Source organism: Bos javanicus, chromosome 14 (assembly GCF_032452875.1).
Source record: "Bos javanicus breed banteng chromosome 14, ARS-OSU_banteng_1.0, whole genome shotgun sequence".
Taxonomy (NCBI): Eukaryota; Metazoa; Chordata; class Mammalia; order Artiodactyla; family Bovidae; genus Bos; species Bos javanicus.
The window spans coordinates 63,261,706-63,278,363 of NC_083881.1; the positions used below are offsets into that span (position 1 = coordinate 63,261,706).

The 16,658-nt window shown below is 43.0% G+C and overlaps 1 protein-coding gene across 2 annotated transcripts; it reads left to right on the top strand.

The window, feature by feature from the left end:
- The first annotated feature begins 7,772 nt into the window (after window positions 1–7,772).
- Window positions 7,773–15,153, top strand: ZNF706 (zinc finger protein 706). 2 transcript variants are annotated; one of them, XM_061439264.1, is made up of 4 exons: window positions 7,773–7,857; window positions 11,448–11,584; window positions 14,064–14,171; window positions 14,849–15,153. In XM_061439264.1, exons 2-3 carry the CDS (start codon window positions 11,450–11,452, stop codon window positions 14,157–14,159), a joined length of 231 nt encoding a protein of 76 aa, XP_061295248.1. In that variant the 5' UTR covers window positions 7,773–7,857; window positions 11,448–11,449; the 3' UTR covers window positions 14,160–14,171; window positions 14,849–15,153. The 2 variants fall into 2 exon arrangements, with proteins under 2 accessions (XP_061295248.1, XP_061295247.1); XM_061439263.1 differs by lacking the exon at window positions 7,773–7,857 and adding an exon at window positions 8,167–8,257.
- Window positions 15,154–16,658: the final 1,505 nt, after the last annotated feature.

Sequence of the window (16,658 nt, forward strand, 5' to 3'; positions counted from 1 at the left end):
ATGGACATGAGTTTGAGCAAGCTCCAGGAGAAGGTAAAAGACAGGAAAGCCTGCTGTGCTGCAGTCCATGGGGTAGCAAAGAATCGGACACGACTGAACAACAAATCCTGAGCAGATCTTTATTTTAGAAAGATCATTCTGATTCCATAGAAGTGATTGTATTAAAGGGGAGCTGGACAGGATTTCTTGGCAGTCCAGTGGTTAGGACTTAGCGCTTTCACCACTGTGGACCTGGGTTCAATCCCTGGTCAGGGAAGTAAGATCCCACAAGACACCTAACATGGCCTTTAAACAAACAAACAAAAAATGGGGGGTTGTAGCTGGAGAAGTTCTCAATTTCCTGGTAGGTTCATGCCCCAGACAAACCAGATGAATAATGGTGATTTCAGATGTTCAAGCTGGTTTTAGAAAAGGCAGAGGAACCAGAGATCAAATTGCCAACATCCACTGGATCATGGAAAAAGCAAGAGAGTTCCAGAAAAACATCTATTTCTGCTTTATTGACTACACCAAAGACTTTGACTGTGTGGATCACAATAAACTGTGGAAAATTCTCAAAGAGATGGGAATACCAGACCACCTGACCTGCCTCTTGAGAAACCTATATGCAGGTCAGGAAGCAACAGTTAGAACTGGACATGGAACAACAGACTGGTTCCAAATAGGAAAAGGAGTACTTCCAGGCTGTATATTGTCACCCTGCTTATTTAACTTGTATGCAGAGTACATCATGAGGAACGCTGGACTGGAAGAAGCACAAGCTGGAATCAAGATTCCCGAGAGAAATATCAATAACCTCTGATATGCAGATGACACCACCCTTATGGCAGAAAGTGAAGAGGAACTAAAAACCCTCTTGATGAAAGTGAAAGAGGAGAGTGAAACAGTTGGCTGAAAGCTCAACATTCAGAAAACGAAGATCATGGCATCTGGCCCCATCACTTCATGGGAAATAGATGGGGAACAGTGGAAACAGTGTCAGACTTTATTTTTGGGGGCTCCAAAATCACTGCAGATGGTGACTGCAGCCATGAAATTAAAAGATGCTTACTCCTTGGAAGGAAAGTTATGACCAACCTAGATAGCATATTCAAAAGCAGAGACATTACTTTGCCAACAAAGGTCCGTCTAGTCAAGGCTATGGTTTTTCCAGTAGTCATGTATGGATGTGAGAGTTGGACTGTGAAGAAGGCTGAGTGCCGAAGAATTGATGCTTTTGAACTGTGGTGTTGGAGAAGACTCTTGAGAGTCCCTTGGACTGCAAGGAGATTCAACCAGTCCATTCCAAATGAGATCAGTCCTGGGTGTTCATTGGAAAGACTGATGCTGAAGCTGAAACTCCAATACTTTGGCCACCTCATGCCAAGAGTTGACTCATTGGAAAAGACCCTGATGCTGGGAGGCATTGGGGGCAGGAGGAAAAGGGGACGACAGAGGATGAGATGGCTGGATGGCATCACCGACTCAATGGACATGAGTTTGAGTGAACTCCAAGAGTTGGTGATGGACAGGGAGGCCTGGTGTGCTGCGATTCATGGGGTCCCAAAGAGTCGGACACGACTGAGCGACTGAACTAAACTGAACTGAATTAGAATAGCAGCAGTGGAGGCAGTGAATAGTGCACAGAGTCAGTGTATATTCTGGAGTAAGAGCAACATGACTTGGTGACAGATTGGAAGTGAGGGCTTAGGGACTGAGAAGTAACAACACTAAAAATGAGGCTTTCGAAATGTTTATCCCAGTGGATGGCAGTTTGAGGTAGGATAGATAGAGGAGAAGGAGATTTAGGCATGGGAATGGAAAGAATATTGGACTTTATGCTCTTTATTATTCTAAAACAAGTGGATTTTCAATATATAACAGCTTTACTGAGATATAATTCACATACAAACCACTCAAAGTGTACAATCCAACGGTTTTCAATATATTCACAGGGGTGTGCAGTCATCATTATCTGATGGTCCAAGGACTCAGTGCTATTACTGCCATGACCTGACTTCAATCTCTGGCTGGGGAACTGAGATCCTGCTTCAAACCACTGCAGATTGAGACCACCCAATATCACTAACCACTGGACTGCCAGAGAATTTCCAATCATAGCCATTTTAGTAGGTGTGAAGTACTATCTCAATGCTTTGATTTGCCCTTCCCTGATGGCTAATGATGGAGAGCATCTTTTCTTATACATTTTGGCCATTTGTTTATCTTCTTTAAGGAAATACTTAACCTGTTCTGTTGCTGATTTTTTAACTGGGTTATGTCTTCTGTCATCCGTGCTTTAAGTGTCATATCTAAGAAGGTTTTGCTTTATCCGAGATCATGCAGACTTACTCTGATATATTTCGCTAAGGATTTTAGAGTTTTAGCATACACAGTTGGGTTTGTGATCCATTTTTGATTACTTTTGTATATGGTACAAGGCAGTGAAACCATGCACCTATGACTGGGATTTGAACTCGTGGTCTTTTAACTAAGATCACATACTTGGTTTCAGGACTTAATGAAGCTCAGGTTCTTGAGGTTTCTTTGCAGAAAGAATTCAGTGAGAGACACATGATAGGTAAGAAGGGGATTTATTTAGAGAGAAATGGACTCCACAGAGTGTGGACCATCTCAGAAGACAGCAGCCTCAAAATACGGTGTGGTTAGTTTTTATGGGCTGGGTTATTTCAAAGGTTAATGAGTGGGAGGATTATCCCAATTATTTTGAGGAAGGGGTGGGGATTTCCAGGAATTGAGCCACAGGAATTGAGTTTTGGCTTTTGATGGCTGGCCTCAGAACAGCTGAAGAGACTTAGATGCATGCACCCACGCACCAGATATGTAGGTTTTACAAACATGAAGATATTTGGCTACACCAGATAGGTATCCTATGAGCTAAGTTTCTTCAGTCACGTCTACTCTTTGCGACTCTGTGGACTATAACCCACCAGGCTCCTCTGTCCATGGGATTCTCCAGGCAAGAATACTGGAGTGCGTTGCCATGCTCTACTCCAGGGACCTTCCTGACCCAGGGATCAAGCCCACATCTCTTATGTCTCCTGCACTGGCAGGTGGGTTCTTTACCACTAGCAACACCTGGGAAGCCCAACGTATCCAACAATGTAACTCAACTCTGACACTATCTACCTGTTTGTTACTGTTCAGCCACTCAGTTGTGTTGACTCTTTGTGACCACATGGACTGCAGCACGCCAGGCTTCCTTGTCCTTTACTGTCTCCCAGAGTTTGCTCAGACTCATGTCCATTAAGCTGATGATACCATCCAACCATCTCATCCTCAGCCTATTAAAAAGCAGAGGTGGCAAAAGTCAAAGCTATGGTTTTTTCAAGTCATACAGATGTGAGAGTTGGACCATAAAGAAGGTTGAGCCCGGAAAGATTGATGCTTTTGAATTTTGGTGCTGGAAGAGGCTCTTGAGAGTCCCTTGGACTGTAAGGAGATCAAATTAGTCAATCCTAAGGAAATCAACCCTGAATATTCATTGGAAGGACTCATGCTGAAGCTGAAACTCCCAATACTTTGGCCACCTGATGCAAAGAGCCAACTCATTGGAAAAGACCCTGATGCTGAGAAAGACTGAGGGCAGAAGGGGATGACAGAGGATGAGATGGTTGGATGGCATCACCAACTCAATGGCATGAATTTGAGCAAACTTCAGCAGTTAATGAAGAACATGGAAACCTGGCACGCTGTAGTCCATGGGGTTGTGGAGAGTCGGACAGGACTCAGAGAAGGAACAACAAAATTAGCCGGGTGAACAGTTATTATGGTTATGGTGACTATTAATAAGCTACATCTTCATGATGTGTCAATAAAAGTCCTTTCAATTCCTACCATGTTTTATATGCTGCTAAGCATTGGGTATATAGTGGCACAAATGAGCTTACAATTGAATACTGCAGAAATATTGATTTGAACATGTAACTTAAAACTGCAATATGGAAGGGAGGGCATGAAAAGGCAAGAGGAACTGAAATGAGGATGAAAAGGAAGGACTGAACAACCAGATCCTTGTCTTATGCCACCCAAATGCAATCAGCAGTTAACTCCTCCCTAAACAATTTTGTTGGCAATTTGATCTCCGGTTCCTCTGCCTTTTCTAAAACCAGCTTGAACATCTGGAAGTTCACGGTTCACGTACTGCTGAAGCCTGGCTTGGAGAATTTTGAGCATTACTTTACTAGCGTGTGAGATGAGTGCAATTGTGCAGTAGTTTGAGCATTCTTTGGCATTTCCTTTCTTTGGGATTCGAATGAAAACTGACCTTTTCCAGTCCTGTGGCCACTGCTGAGTTTTCCAAATTTGCTGGCATATTGAGTGCAGCACTTTCACAGCATCATCTTTCAGGATTTGGAATAGCTCAACTGGAATTCCATCACCTCCACTAGCTTTGTTCGTAGTGATGCTTTCTAAGGCCCGCTTGACTTTACATTCCAGGATGTCTGGCTCTAGGTCAGTGATCACACCATCGTGATTATCTGGGTCGTGAAGATCTTTTTTATACAGTTCTTCTGTGTATTCTTGCCACCTCTTCTTAATATCTTCTGCTTCTGTTAGGTCCATACCATTTCTGTCCTTTATTGAGCCCATCTTTGCATGAAATGTTCCCTTGGTATCTCTAATTTTCTTGAAGAGATCTCTAGTCTTTCCCATTCTGTTGTTTTCCTCTATTTCTTTGCATTGGTCGCTGAGGAAGGCTTCTTATCTCTTCTTGCTATTCTTTGGAACTCTGCATTCAGATACTTATATATTTCCTTTTCTCCTTTGCTTTTTGCTTCTCTTCTTTTCACAGCTATTTGTAAGGCCTCCCCAGACAGCCATTTTGCTTTTTTGCATTTCTTTTCCATGGGGATGGTCTTGATCCCTGTCTCCTGTACAATGTCACGAACCTCATTCCATAGTGCATCAGGCACTCTATCAGATCTAGTCCCCTTAAATCTATTTCTCACTTCCACTGTATAATCATAAGGGATTTGATTTAGGTCATACCTGAATGATCTAGTGGTTTTCCCTACTTTCTTCAATTTAAGTCTGAATTTGGCAATAAGGAGCTCATGATCTGAGCCACAGGATCATCAAAAAAGCAAGAGAGTTCCAGAAAAACATCTATTTCTGCTTTATTGACTATGCCAAAGCTTTTGACTGTGTGCATCACAATAAACTGTGGAAAATTCTGAAAGAGATGGGAATACCAGACCACCTGACCTGCCTCTTGAGAAACCTGTATGCAGGTCAGGAAGCAACTGTTAGAACTGGACATGGAACAGCAGCTGCTGCTGCTGCTGCTAAGTTGCTTCAGTCGTATCCGACTCTGTGCGACCCCATAGACGGCAGCCCACCAGGCTCTGCCGTCCCTGGGATTCTCCAGGCAAGAACACTGGAGTGGGTTGCCATTTCCTTCTCCAATGCATGAAAGTGAAAAGTAAAAGTGAAGTCACTCAGTTGTGTCTGACTCCTAGCCACCCCATGGACTGCAGCCTATGAGGCTCCTCCATCCATGGGATTTTCCAGGCAAAAGTACTGGAGAGGGTTGCCATTAGGAGTATGTCAAGGCTGTATATTGTCACCCTGCTTATTTAACTTCTATGCAGAGTACATCATGAGAAACGTTGGGCTGGAAGAAGCACAAGCTGGAATCAAGATTCCTGAGAGAATATCAATAACCTCAGATATACAGATGACACCACCCTTACGGCAGACAGTGAAGAGGAACTAAAAACTCTCTTGATGAAAGTGAAAGAGGAGAGTGAAAAAGTTGGCTTAAAGCTCAACATTCAGAAAACGAAGATCATGGCATCTGGTCCCATCACTTCATGGTAAATAGATGGGGAAACAGTGGAAACAGTGTCAGACTTTATTTTTGGGCTTCAAAATCACTGCTGATGGTGATCGCAGCCATGAAATTAAAAGACGCTTACTCCTTGGAAGAAAAGTTATGACCAACCTAGATAGCATATTGAAAAGCAGAGACATTACTTTGCCAACAAAGGTCCGTCTGGTCAAGGCTATGGTTTTTCCAGTGGTCATGTATGGATGTGAGAGTTGGACTGTGAAGAAAGCTGAGCGCCGAAGAATTGATGTTTTTGAACTGTGGTGTTGGAGAAGACTCTTGAGAGTCCCTTGGACTGCAAGGAGATCCAACCAATCCATTCTAAAGGAGATCAGCCCTGAGTGTTCTTTGGAAGGACTGATGCTAAAGCTGAAACTCCAGTACTTTGGCCACCTCATTTGAAGAGTTGACTCATTGGAAAAGACTCTGATGCTGGGAGGGATTGGGGGCAGGAGGAAAAGGGGACGACAGAGGATGATGAGATGGCTGGATGGCATCACCGATTCTATTGACCTGAGTTTGAGTGAACTCCGGGGAGATGGTGATGGACAGGGAGGCGTGGCGTGCTGTGATTCATGGGGTCGCAAAGAGTCGGACAGGACTGAGCGACTGAACTGAAACAATTTTGTGATTATACATATCCCAATCCAGGTAACTTGCATTGTATTTATGTTCAACTAACATTTTCCTTTGCACAGACAAATTTGGGGGAGCGGAGGTTATGGGCAAGGTGGGAAGGTCAAATACAAGAGTCTTCTTTGTTCTTTTATCTGTAGTTCTAACTAGAAACCAATGTGTGTTGGGAGCTGTGGAGGGCGAGGGGGGAAAAAAGCCAACGTCTAACATGCCTTTTCCAGATAAACCTTAATCATCGTTACAAATGCCATCGCTCTTGATTCAGATACTAGAAATTACCTGATGTGGCCTGTAAATCAAGACCCCCCCCCCCCCCCCCGCTACCCAAAATCATCTCAACCATTCCCTTCAGTGTTAACAACTCAGTATATTGTTAAGTAGTCAGCCTGAAACAGTCAGAGAGGTCTAGCCGGCAGTTCTCAGTGGGACAGTCAGGCGTGAATGGTGAACTCACTAAACCCCTCAGATTGGTCAAACAACCGGGGTTTCCGTGGGAACGAGGTAAAAGGCAGCTGGTGAGAGAACAAAGGCTGCGAGTCCCAGGCAAGGGCCTCCCGGCCCGCTGGCCTCACTGGGGGCGGGGGCGGCGGTGCGCCCGGGTGGCTGGCTCCCGGGTCGGTGACCCACGCCGCCGCGGCGCTGGCGCTCCTCTCTGGGACCCCCACCACCACCAACACCACGCCTCCACCAGGCCGAGGCACAGGAGGACGCCGCCGAGACTGAAGTCTCGTGAGAAGGAAGGGGCGCGGGGGCTGAGGCCGGGCCGCCGTCAGACTGAGTGAGCAAGCGACCTGTGAATCACACTGCAGGCCATCACCCGAAAGGACCGAGATCACGCGGCTCCCAGGGCCGGCTGAAGCCGCCTAGAAGGCAGCACGCCGGAGGGGAGGGGCGCCGGGGATAAAGCGCGACGTCCGCTGCCGTTCCGGTCTCTGAGAGGCCGCCGTCCCGGCCAGGCCCCGCCCCTCGCGCTTATGTAATAGGGGCGCGCTACCATTGGCCCGCGAGACCGGAAGAGGCGCAGGCGCGCGTGCGGGTGGGGAGGTGGGGAGGCGGGGCGGGAGGCCGGGGCAGGAAGGCGAGTGGGCGGGGGCTGCGGGGAACAGGCGGCGCTGGGGCGACTGGGAGAAGTGCGCGGCGTGCGCGAGCACGAGGTGTAGTGGCCTCCCTCAAGGCAGAGGCGGCGGGCGCGCGCGGCGGCGGCGGCGGCGGCGGCAGGCGCGAGTCGCGGGCTGTTGTGCTGCCGGCTCTCGCCTTTCCCTTCCTTGGCGGGTGGAGGAGGCCGAAGCAGTGCTGGGCGCGCTCCCCTTCCTCTCCCTCCGGCCACCTCCCCCCGCAAGCCCTCTCGTGCTGCGCGGTCTCTCCGACGCAAGACTGTCCCGGCCCGGGTGAGCGGCTGTGGGGGCGGCGCTGACGCCGCAGGACGCCCGGGAGCCGGGGTGGGGGGCCGGCCGGCTGGGTCGGCGGGGGCCGTGAGGGGGCGGGCGGGTCAGCGCGGGTCGCGAGGGGCCGCCGGCCTGCCCCGCCTCCTTGGGGGGCCGCCGAGCCTGCCCTGTCCCGGCGCGGGCCGCCGGGAAGGAGGGGAAGCTCGGGCGCCCGCCAGGCCCTGCAGGTGGCCGGCTCGCAGGCCGGCCGTGGCGGCGGCGGAGGAGCGGTAACCTTACCCGCTGGCGGCAGCAGCTGGTCGGTTTCCCTCAGCTTGAGCTCACGGTGGCCAAGGGGCCAGGTTTCGGGCAGCGGAGGCCCCCGGGAGGCGTGTCTCGCGCCGGGGTCCGTGAGGAGGGGCCGGTAGGTAGGGGTTTCGGTGGCCGAAAAAGAGGAGGAATTCTCTCCCAGGCGAGAGAGGCCGGTCTGGGAAGGAAGGTGTGTCAGGCTTAACAGCCGGGCTCAGCGAAGAGCTGGCTAAAATAGACCTAACTGCCGGCCCTTTCATCCTCTCTCCTCTCCGAAAGGGACTTAGTTCACTAAAAAAGCTAGAGTCCAGTTGTTCACTGCCCGGGCCTCTTTATTTTCAGATACTTAATGGAAAATGATCCTACTTCCTGGATCCAGCAATTTTTTCTCTTACTCGTTTGTTTTGGTTTTAGGAGGCTCTTTGGGGGCAAGGCTTATACTTGGTACCTCCTGTAAGAGCCCCTCATATTGGAAGAACTCGTTATTCGCTTTACTTCCCTCTTTACAGCCCCCCTCGGAAGACCATACAAAATAAAGAGTTATAAGCCAGCTTTTAGGTATTTGTAAATGACTTGCCCCTCAGTTCGCTGCATTTAATCAAGGAGAAGTTATGCTTAGTTACGCTTAAGATTTTGTTCTCAGTTGGCTTGAGAGCAAGCCCTAAGTTGAGCTGTCCAAAAGCAGGTGGTTTGTTCGTTTGCATTTCTGCTTTCAGAAAGGAAATCAATGCAAGCGTGTCGCTAGAACTTAGGGGCCTGTCTTACGCATTTAGACTTAGACTGATTTCAATTTCCTTTACCTCGTGTTTTCTGTTTTAAAAATAAGAACAGCAACCACAATCTTTTCTTTATTAAAGCTGTTACGTATTTTTGTTGCTTTTGTGAGATGACAGTGAGAATGGGAAAATGTATTGTTAATGTTGTATTTTATCAGCAATGCTAAGTTGCTTCAGTCGTGTCCGACTCTGTGCGACCCCATAGACGGAAGCCCACCAGGCTCCCCCTTCCCTGGGATTCTCCAGGCAAGAACACTGGAGTGGGTTACCATTTCCTTCTCCAACGCATGAAAGTGAAAAGTGAAAGAAGTCGTTCAGTAGTGTCCGACTCTTAGCGACCCCATGGACTGCAGCCTACCAGGCTCCTCTGTCCATGGGATTTTCCAGGCAAGAGTACTGGAGTGGGGTGCCATTGCCTTCTCCCAGTTTATCAGCAATGGTAACTGCAAAAGTTGCTTTTTTTCAGATCACTGCATGAATATTTTAGCGGAATAGCTAATAACTTCTAGATATCAACTTCTAGAATTAGTAGCTTACCATTTTATAAGGTCCCCCCCCCCAGTGTAAAACAGTTAAGAGGTTACCTACCTACATAATCAGTGTATTAACATACATAGCATACATCATGTGGAAGAGTTCAGATCCATGTGAAGCCTGAAGTATTCTGACTTAAGGTACTGATACTAAGGCATTGAGACACTAAGAATGTTATAAACATTGAGATGTCATAAAGATTGAATACCTGTCATTCAGATAATGCAGAAGTGTCCAAATCTGTTTCCATGGGAATAGGTTTGTAAACTTGCCATAAATATACTTTTTGAAAAAAGCATTTCGTTTGACTTGGAATTAATAAGGATTTGGTTTTTTTAAAAATAACAAAAATGGAAGTTTAGTCTTGAGTGGCTAACACATCTGATTGTATATACCATTATTTGATGGGAATGGGGTTCCTGTATTAGGCTGCTGCTGCTAAGTCGCTTCCATACTGAAAAATTTTGTAATTTGTTGAAATGCTGAGCTGGCTTCCTAGAAAAGGATTGACTTTCCTTTGTATTTTGACTTTTAGGTTCGATGTTTAATGCTAGTGGGAACTTGTCCTATGGATGTGCCTTTTTTGTTGTTGTTCCCCTTTTTCTTTTTGGGAGAAACTGCGGTGTTTCAGTGACTGTTTTGACCTCTTATCTAGTTAAGGTTCCAGTCAGAACAAGCTAACACTCTTTCCTGGTGAAGTTAATAAATGTATTTTGTGTTCATGTACTGAAATGACTTAAAAATGTAAAATTTAATTGCAGCGCTAGTCAAAACTATCCATAGGGATTCTACTTAAATCCTATTTTAAAGTATTTAAAAACCAGCTCCAACTCATTATAGACCTTTTATGAATAGGTTTAACTTGTTGTCTTAAAGAAGTCTTTATTGAAAAAATAAAAATGTTCCCCCTAATTTTTAACCCATGTCAATTTCATATTGCCAGTAGTAACAAGGGGTAGTTTTCATTTTTGTAAAAGTACCCTTAATGTTGACGGATATGAATTTGAACAAGCTCTGGGAGATGGTGAAGGACAGGGAAGCCTGACGTGCTGCAGTCAGTGGGGTCGCAGAGTCAGACATGACCGAGCAACTGAACAACAACAAACCCGTTAATCTTACTTAATAATTTGTCCAGCAGTCATATGAAGACCAATTTTTTTTTTTTTAAAGAATAGCACAGTAATTTTATGAAACCTAAGTATTCAAGAGTATGGTTCCCACTGCTCCTGTGAATTTCTTTAGAGGCACTGGATGACAGCTTTTATTTCTCTTAAAGTTGTAAGAATCTCAGGTCAAAGGGGAAAGTACTTTTGCAAAATGATCAAGTGATTGAGGAAGGGGCTAAACTGTCTTAGGTAAACTTCTGAAGATTACCTACAGGAAAGTGTATAGTTAAGTGAATTTTTACAAGTGAACACACTTGTATAACCATTACGTGGATCAAGACACAGAACATTATCGGCACCCCAAAAATCTCCTTCATGTCCTTTGTTCCCATTGTTACTTCCTGGATTAGTTTTGACTGTTTTAAACTTTATGCAACACAGATTCTTTGTATCTGGCTTCTTTTCCTTTAACACTGAGATATAACCATGTTGTTGCTTGTAATAATAGTTCCTTCCCTTTGAGTGTTGCATAGTAGTCCATTGTAGAAGTCTGCCACACATTATGTATCTGCTTTACTATTAATAAGCATTTGGATTCTTTCCAGTTTTGGAAACAGATGCAGTGAGCATTCTTGAACTGTACCTTTTGCTGTACAAAAATGTATTTGCATTTCTGTTGAATATATACCAAGAATGGAATTGTGAGATTATAGCATAGGTGACTAGTTTTCTACAGTGGTTATATCAGTTTATCCTCTAGTAGCCTTGTATGCGAGAATTTGAAAATCCATACATTTTGATTGACTAGTATTTCTGTAAAACAGCTGTCCAGTTCTTGGGGTGTTACCATATTAAGATTTCACTCTAATGTCTCAACTTCTGTTTTCAGATATGGCTCGTGGACAGCAGAAGATTCAGTCTCAGCAGAAAAATGCCAAAAAGCAAGCTGGACAAAAGAAGAAACAAGGACATGACCAGAAGGCTGCTGCCAAAGCTGCCTTAATATATACCTGCACTGTCTGTAGGGTAAGGGGAATTGAAAGACATAGCTTCCTACAGCCATACCACTCTGAACATGCCCAGTCTTATCTGAAAGACATAGCTCTCTCATGGACAGTTCTTTCATTAGGGATTGGTTTGTATAGGTTAAAATTTTGCAAACATAGCAAGATAAATGCTTTCCTTGAAATAGGAGATTTGAGAGGTGATTGTGTTAGGAACCCATCTTCATTCCTCTATTCAATGATTATATATATGTATGTGTGTGTGTGTGTTTTGTCTGTGCCTTGAGACACATAAGAATCTTAGTTCCCTGACTAGGTTTTGAATCTATGTTCCCTGTAGTAGAAGCACAGAGTCCTCTAACCACTGAACCGCCCTAAAACTCCCAACAATTATATTTTTGGAATAGCTCCTCTGGCCAGACACAGTTCTCTTAGTGTTATTGAGAAGGAATGAACAAAGCAAAAACCCTTTCCTCGTGGAGAAAAAAGATGTCTTCTTAAGGGCAAATAATACACTTTGAACTTCGTAAGAAAAGTCAGATTTACATTCTTAATTTAGAGCTATGTAAGACACCCCTGGTTATATACTTGGCTTTTTTTTTTTTCCTTTGCTAAATTTGTTGTTATGTCTACAAAGTAGAGTATATTCACGTTGAGGGCTTTTACTAGCATTAATGTGCTATATTAGATTGAAGAATAATCATAACAGCTGCTATTGAGTGCTTACGAGGTGCCAGACACTGAGCCACATGTTTTACATGTATGCGCCCATTAGTCACACAACTCCTCTATGGCATAAAGTGCTTTCATTCTTATTTTACAGAAGAGTAAATTGAGTCATGGGAAGTTAAATAACTTGTGCTGGGTCACCCAGCTAGTATTTTGGCGAGCTGGGATCTGAACCCTGGCGGTCCACCTCCGGAGCCCACCTTCTGGACCACTATACCACACTGCCGCGAAGAAGTTGCCAGGGTCTTTTTTTTTTTTTTTGCCTGTTTAAACTCACTACTTTTTTTTCTTCTTAGTATTTTTATTTTTTGCTGCATGGGGTCTTTGCTGCTACTAGTGGACTTTCTCTAGTTGCGGTGACGGGGCTACTCTGCAGGCTTCTCATCGTGGTGGCTTTTCTTGTTGGGGAGCACGGGTTCTGGGGCACAGGGACTTCAGTAGTCGCAGCACTCAGGCTTAGGAGTCGTGGGTTGCAGGCCCTTGTGTGTGCATGTTCAGTATGTGAGATTCATGGGCTCTAGAGCTTGGGCTTAGTTGCTCCACGGCATGTGGAATCTTCCCAGACCAGGGATTAAACCTGTGTCCCCTGTATTGGCAGGTGGATTCTTATACCCTCTCCCACCAGGGAAGTCCCCTAAGGTCACCACCCTTGAAGTTAGTAAGTAAAAGTGCCAAAGGAAAAGTGCATGGTGAGGTTGTTCCAGTTACAACAGACTTTTTTTTCTGTATGTCTGGGTAGAATTGGTAGTATGGATGGGAAGTGGCTCAGATGCTCAGTTGTATCTGACTCAATGGACTGTAGCCTGCTAGGCCTCTGTGTCCGTGGGATTCTGCAGGCAAGAATACTGGAGAGGGGGTGCCATTTCCCCCACCAGGGGATTTTCTCAACCCGGGGATCAAACCCATGTCTCCTACATCTCCTGCGTTGGCAGGCAGATTCTTTACCACTGCACCACTGGGAAGCCCATGGCTGGGAAGGGATATTGAGAAGACTTGATTGATTCCTGGACTAAAGTTAATCTTTTATTGAAGTCATTACCGATGAAAGAATTCCTAACTCCTTAAAAGTTCTCATTAAGAGAAGAAATCTGTTACATTAAATAACTTGTTTTTATTGAGCTTTGATATACACAAAATAATGAGATTGAGCGGGCTTCAGATTCTGTTTGGAAAGAGACAAGGTAAAAGTAAATTTCACTAAATTACTAACGAAAAAATACTTTGACCTAAAAATACTAAAGTATCTCATATAGAACTCACAACAACAAAAAATGTTTATTTAATGTTTTATCTAATGTGCTTAAAGAATAAATAATTGAATGTCCTTGCCTAGTTAAGTCAGTATAGTGTAGTATTTGAGATCTGAAGTACCTAGTACTAAGTTAAACACAGTACTGGACAAATTAAACTGTAGGTTTTAGTTTCCTTAGCACATAAAATGCAGATAGTAAAAACTGATTAAAGATTACTGGAAGATTCTGTGAAAAGTTTGGTAACAGTGCTTAACATGTCCAGTAAATGTTATCTATTATTGTTTGTTGTTAATCAGGTAATATTCTATGTGACTTATCCCTTTTTTATATGTGAAATGTGGGATATGCTACGAATTTCTTTGCTACAAAGTCCTTTTCATGTGTCAGCCAGTAAGTTAAAGGAATTTAAAAGTGTTTTGCAGTAGTTGTTGATCATGAGCAGGCTTAGGATTTTAAAAGCACACTTTTGTTTCATGAATCAGGTCTAACTCTTCTTTTTTGCACAATTTTAAAAATTAGACACAAATGCCAGACCCTAAGACCTTCAAGCAGCACTTTGAGAGCAAGCATCCTAAGACTCCACTTCCTCCAGAATTAGCTGATGTTCAGGCATAAAGTTGTTTACAGGTAATTGATATTTTCTTTTGTTAATGTCAGGTTGTATACAAGAGCAGAATTATTTTTTGTAATTGTAAAATTGATTTCTGTCTTCTAGCTGAGACTTCAATACTGCCCTCTTTTAAGTTAACATTTAACTTTGCAATTGTTAGAAGTCCATTTCCCCAGACCATATCCTTTCAATGCCTTTGAAACATCTAAGTTTTTACCACTGTAGCCAAAAATGGGATGAGGTGATGCTGGCCAACTCTGGTCCAAGAATGGAAGAGTTTTCAGCTTAAAGAAAATAACCATTATAAAAGTATTTGAGGATCTTGCTCCCAGAAATGATGCAGACCATAGTCTGTGAGTGCTTTTTTGTTGGTATTTGACTTAGAGTGCTTAGCAGAGTACATTAAAATATAAGGTAGGATGTAGGCATTCACTATAAATGGGACAGTCACTTGAAAATAATCAGTTTGTACTTTCTGTGTGGTTGGATTTTTTTCCTAAATGGTGATGGTATATGTATGAGAATTATTTCTTTTTATATTCATCAAAGATCTGTTTATAAAACTTAGTTGACAAAACTATCAGGCTAACTTCATAGCTTAGGCATGTTTTGCTTTTTTTTTAAAGACACTTGAAATACATATAAATCATATTTATGTAATGCTTACATTCACTGAACATCTTTTGTTTTGTAGGTGAATACGTGATGACTTTGATTCTTCTACTGTCTCAGACCTTAGGTAACAAACCTGCAGCTGCTTTTCTAACAAACTGTTGATCAGCAAAAATAAAGGGGCTACAGAAACACTCATTTTTATGCTGTTCCCTTTTGGGCTTCATGCAAAGACAATTCTGTGTAAATGTACAGTTGACTCTGATTTGGAAATCTGAAAATCAGTCCATCCTTGTTATAAAAAATTTTTTTACAATTGTAATTATATTGATGTTCATATTGTGTAAAATAACTCATTTAATAAAGTAGTACTTTGATTTTACAACATCACAGGATAAATGGTTTTAGAAATTCTGTTCTTTCTACATTATTTGCCTTATAAAAATCTAATGAATTCATCAGCTAAAATTGCAAGCGCAGGTCTTAGGTCCTTTTCTCAGTTCAGGGGCAAGTTCATAGGTAAACCAGATCAGACTCATTCACTAATTTGTGCACAGGATTTTATTGGCACTTGCCGACCTAGGTGAAGAATGACTTACCTGCTGCCTTAGTATATTGCAATCGTGTCATTTTTCCCTCTTCCTGTGATTGAGGTTGGACTATTTCAGCTTGCTATGTGACCTGGCTATACCTGCCAGCCAGGTACAGCCTGTAGATAACTGATATATTCTTCAGATTGGTTGGATTGTCACTGAGCCCTTCTGAAAAATTATGTTCTAAAGTATATGCCACAATGAAATAAGCAGCCTGTTGTGTAATGTAAAATATGATGGAACATATGTGAACTGGTAAAGCACTATCTTTTATAAATTATACTTGATTCTTTGAAAACTGTTTAAGTTCTTTGATTTGAAATTGAAGCTCGTAATTTTGGAAGGGGTTTTTGGAAGTTAATAACAATTTGGCCAATTTATGAATGGATTTTGCAGTAACGGAAGGATTGGAATGACTTGTGGCTGAGTTAATTCCCAGAACCGTCTCCTTTCTTTCCTTTTTAAGTTAATAGTTGATTTTAGGAGTTTACTTTGTGCTGGTTCCTAAAATCAAAGACTGTGTATAGTATGACTTCCATGTGAACTAGAAAAGTATTAAAATAGGCCAATATCCACATTTTTTTTGACTCTTAAGGATGGGGAAGTGGGTTGGTTCCGATAAATGCGGTAATTCCTACTCAATTAAAAAAGACTAATTTTAGATTTCTTCTAATTTGCTTTTGCCAACTGTTAATACTAAGTGAAACCGCTGTAACTCAGTTTAAATTTTAAAGTTGATTTAATAGGAAGAACATGCAAATATTTACTGGTATTGCTTAGAGCCGCAAATCTGATCCTGTGGATTGATTACAAAATGCATTCCCTCTTTCTGCTGTAACTCATCACTGCATTTGTTTTATAGCTGTGCATTTTCTGCCCACCTTGTTTGTCTTCATTGTAAGTTTAAAATAAGACACTTCCAAGGAAAAGCTTCAGTGGTGATAGTTTCTTAGCAACTCCTATTATACTCTTACTTTAAAATAGTCATTTTTTCCATGTACTTAATTTCCTCAGTTTCAGATTTATTATCTGTTAATTCCAAATATATTGGTTACCAGAACATTAGAAATTGCCTAATTGCTTACAGTGGATATTACAGAAGTTACGGTTAAATTACAATTTAAAAGTTTTTAAAAGTGCTTTGAGCATATATATGTTATGTTAGTAACAGATCATTTAAAGACCTTTTACAAGTTTCGGGTTTGTTTTTTTTTAATTTGCTTTATTGACTGTAATTCAGAATAAAAGCGTTATGTTCTTGTGTTTAACCCTTTTTTATAAGCAGCTGAAGACACCATA

Bases quoted from the DNA above. Each gene is read 5' to 3' on its own strand.
- ZNF706 (XM_061439264.1), top strand. From the start codon at position 11,450: ATGGCTCGTGGACAGCAGAAGATTCAGTCTCAGCAGAAAAATGCCAAA. The intron at 11,585-14,063 runs GTAAGGGGAATT...TTTAAAAATTAG, and splicing joins ATACCTGCACTGTCTGTAGG to ACACAAATGCCAGACCCTAA.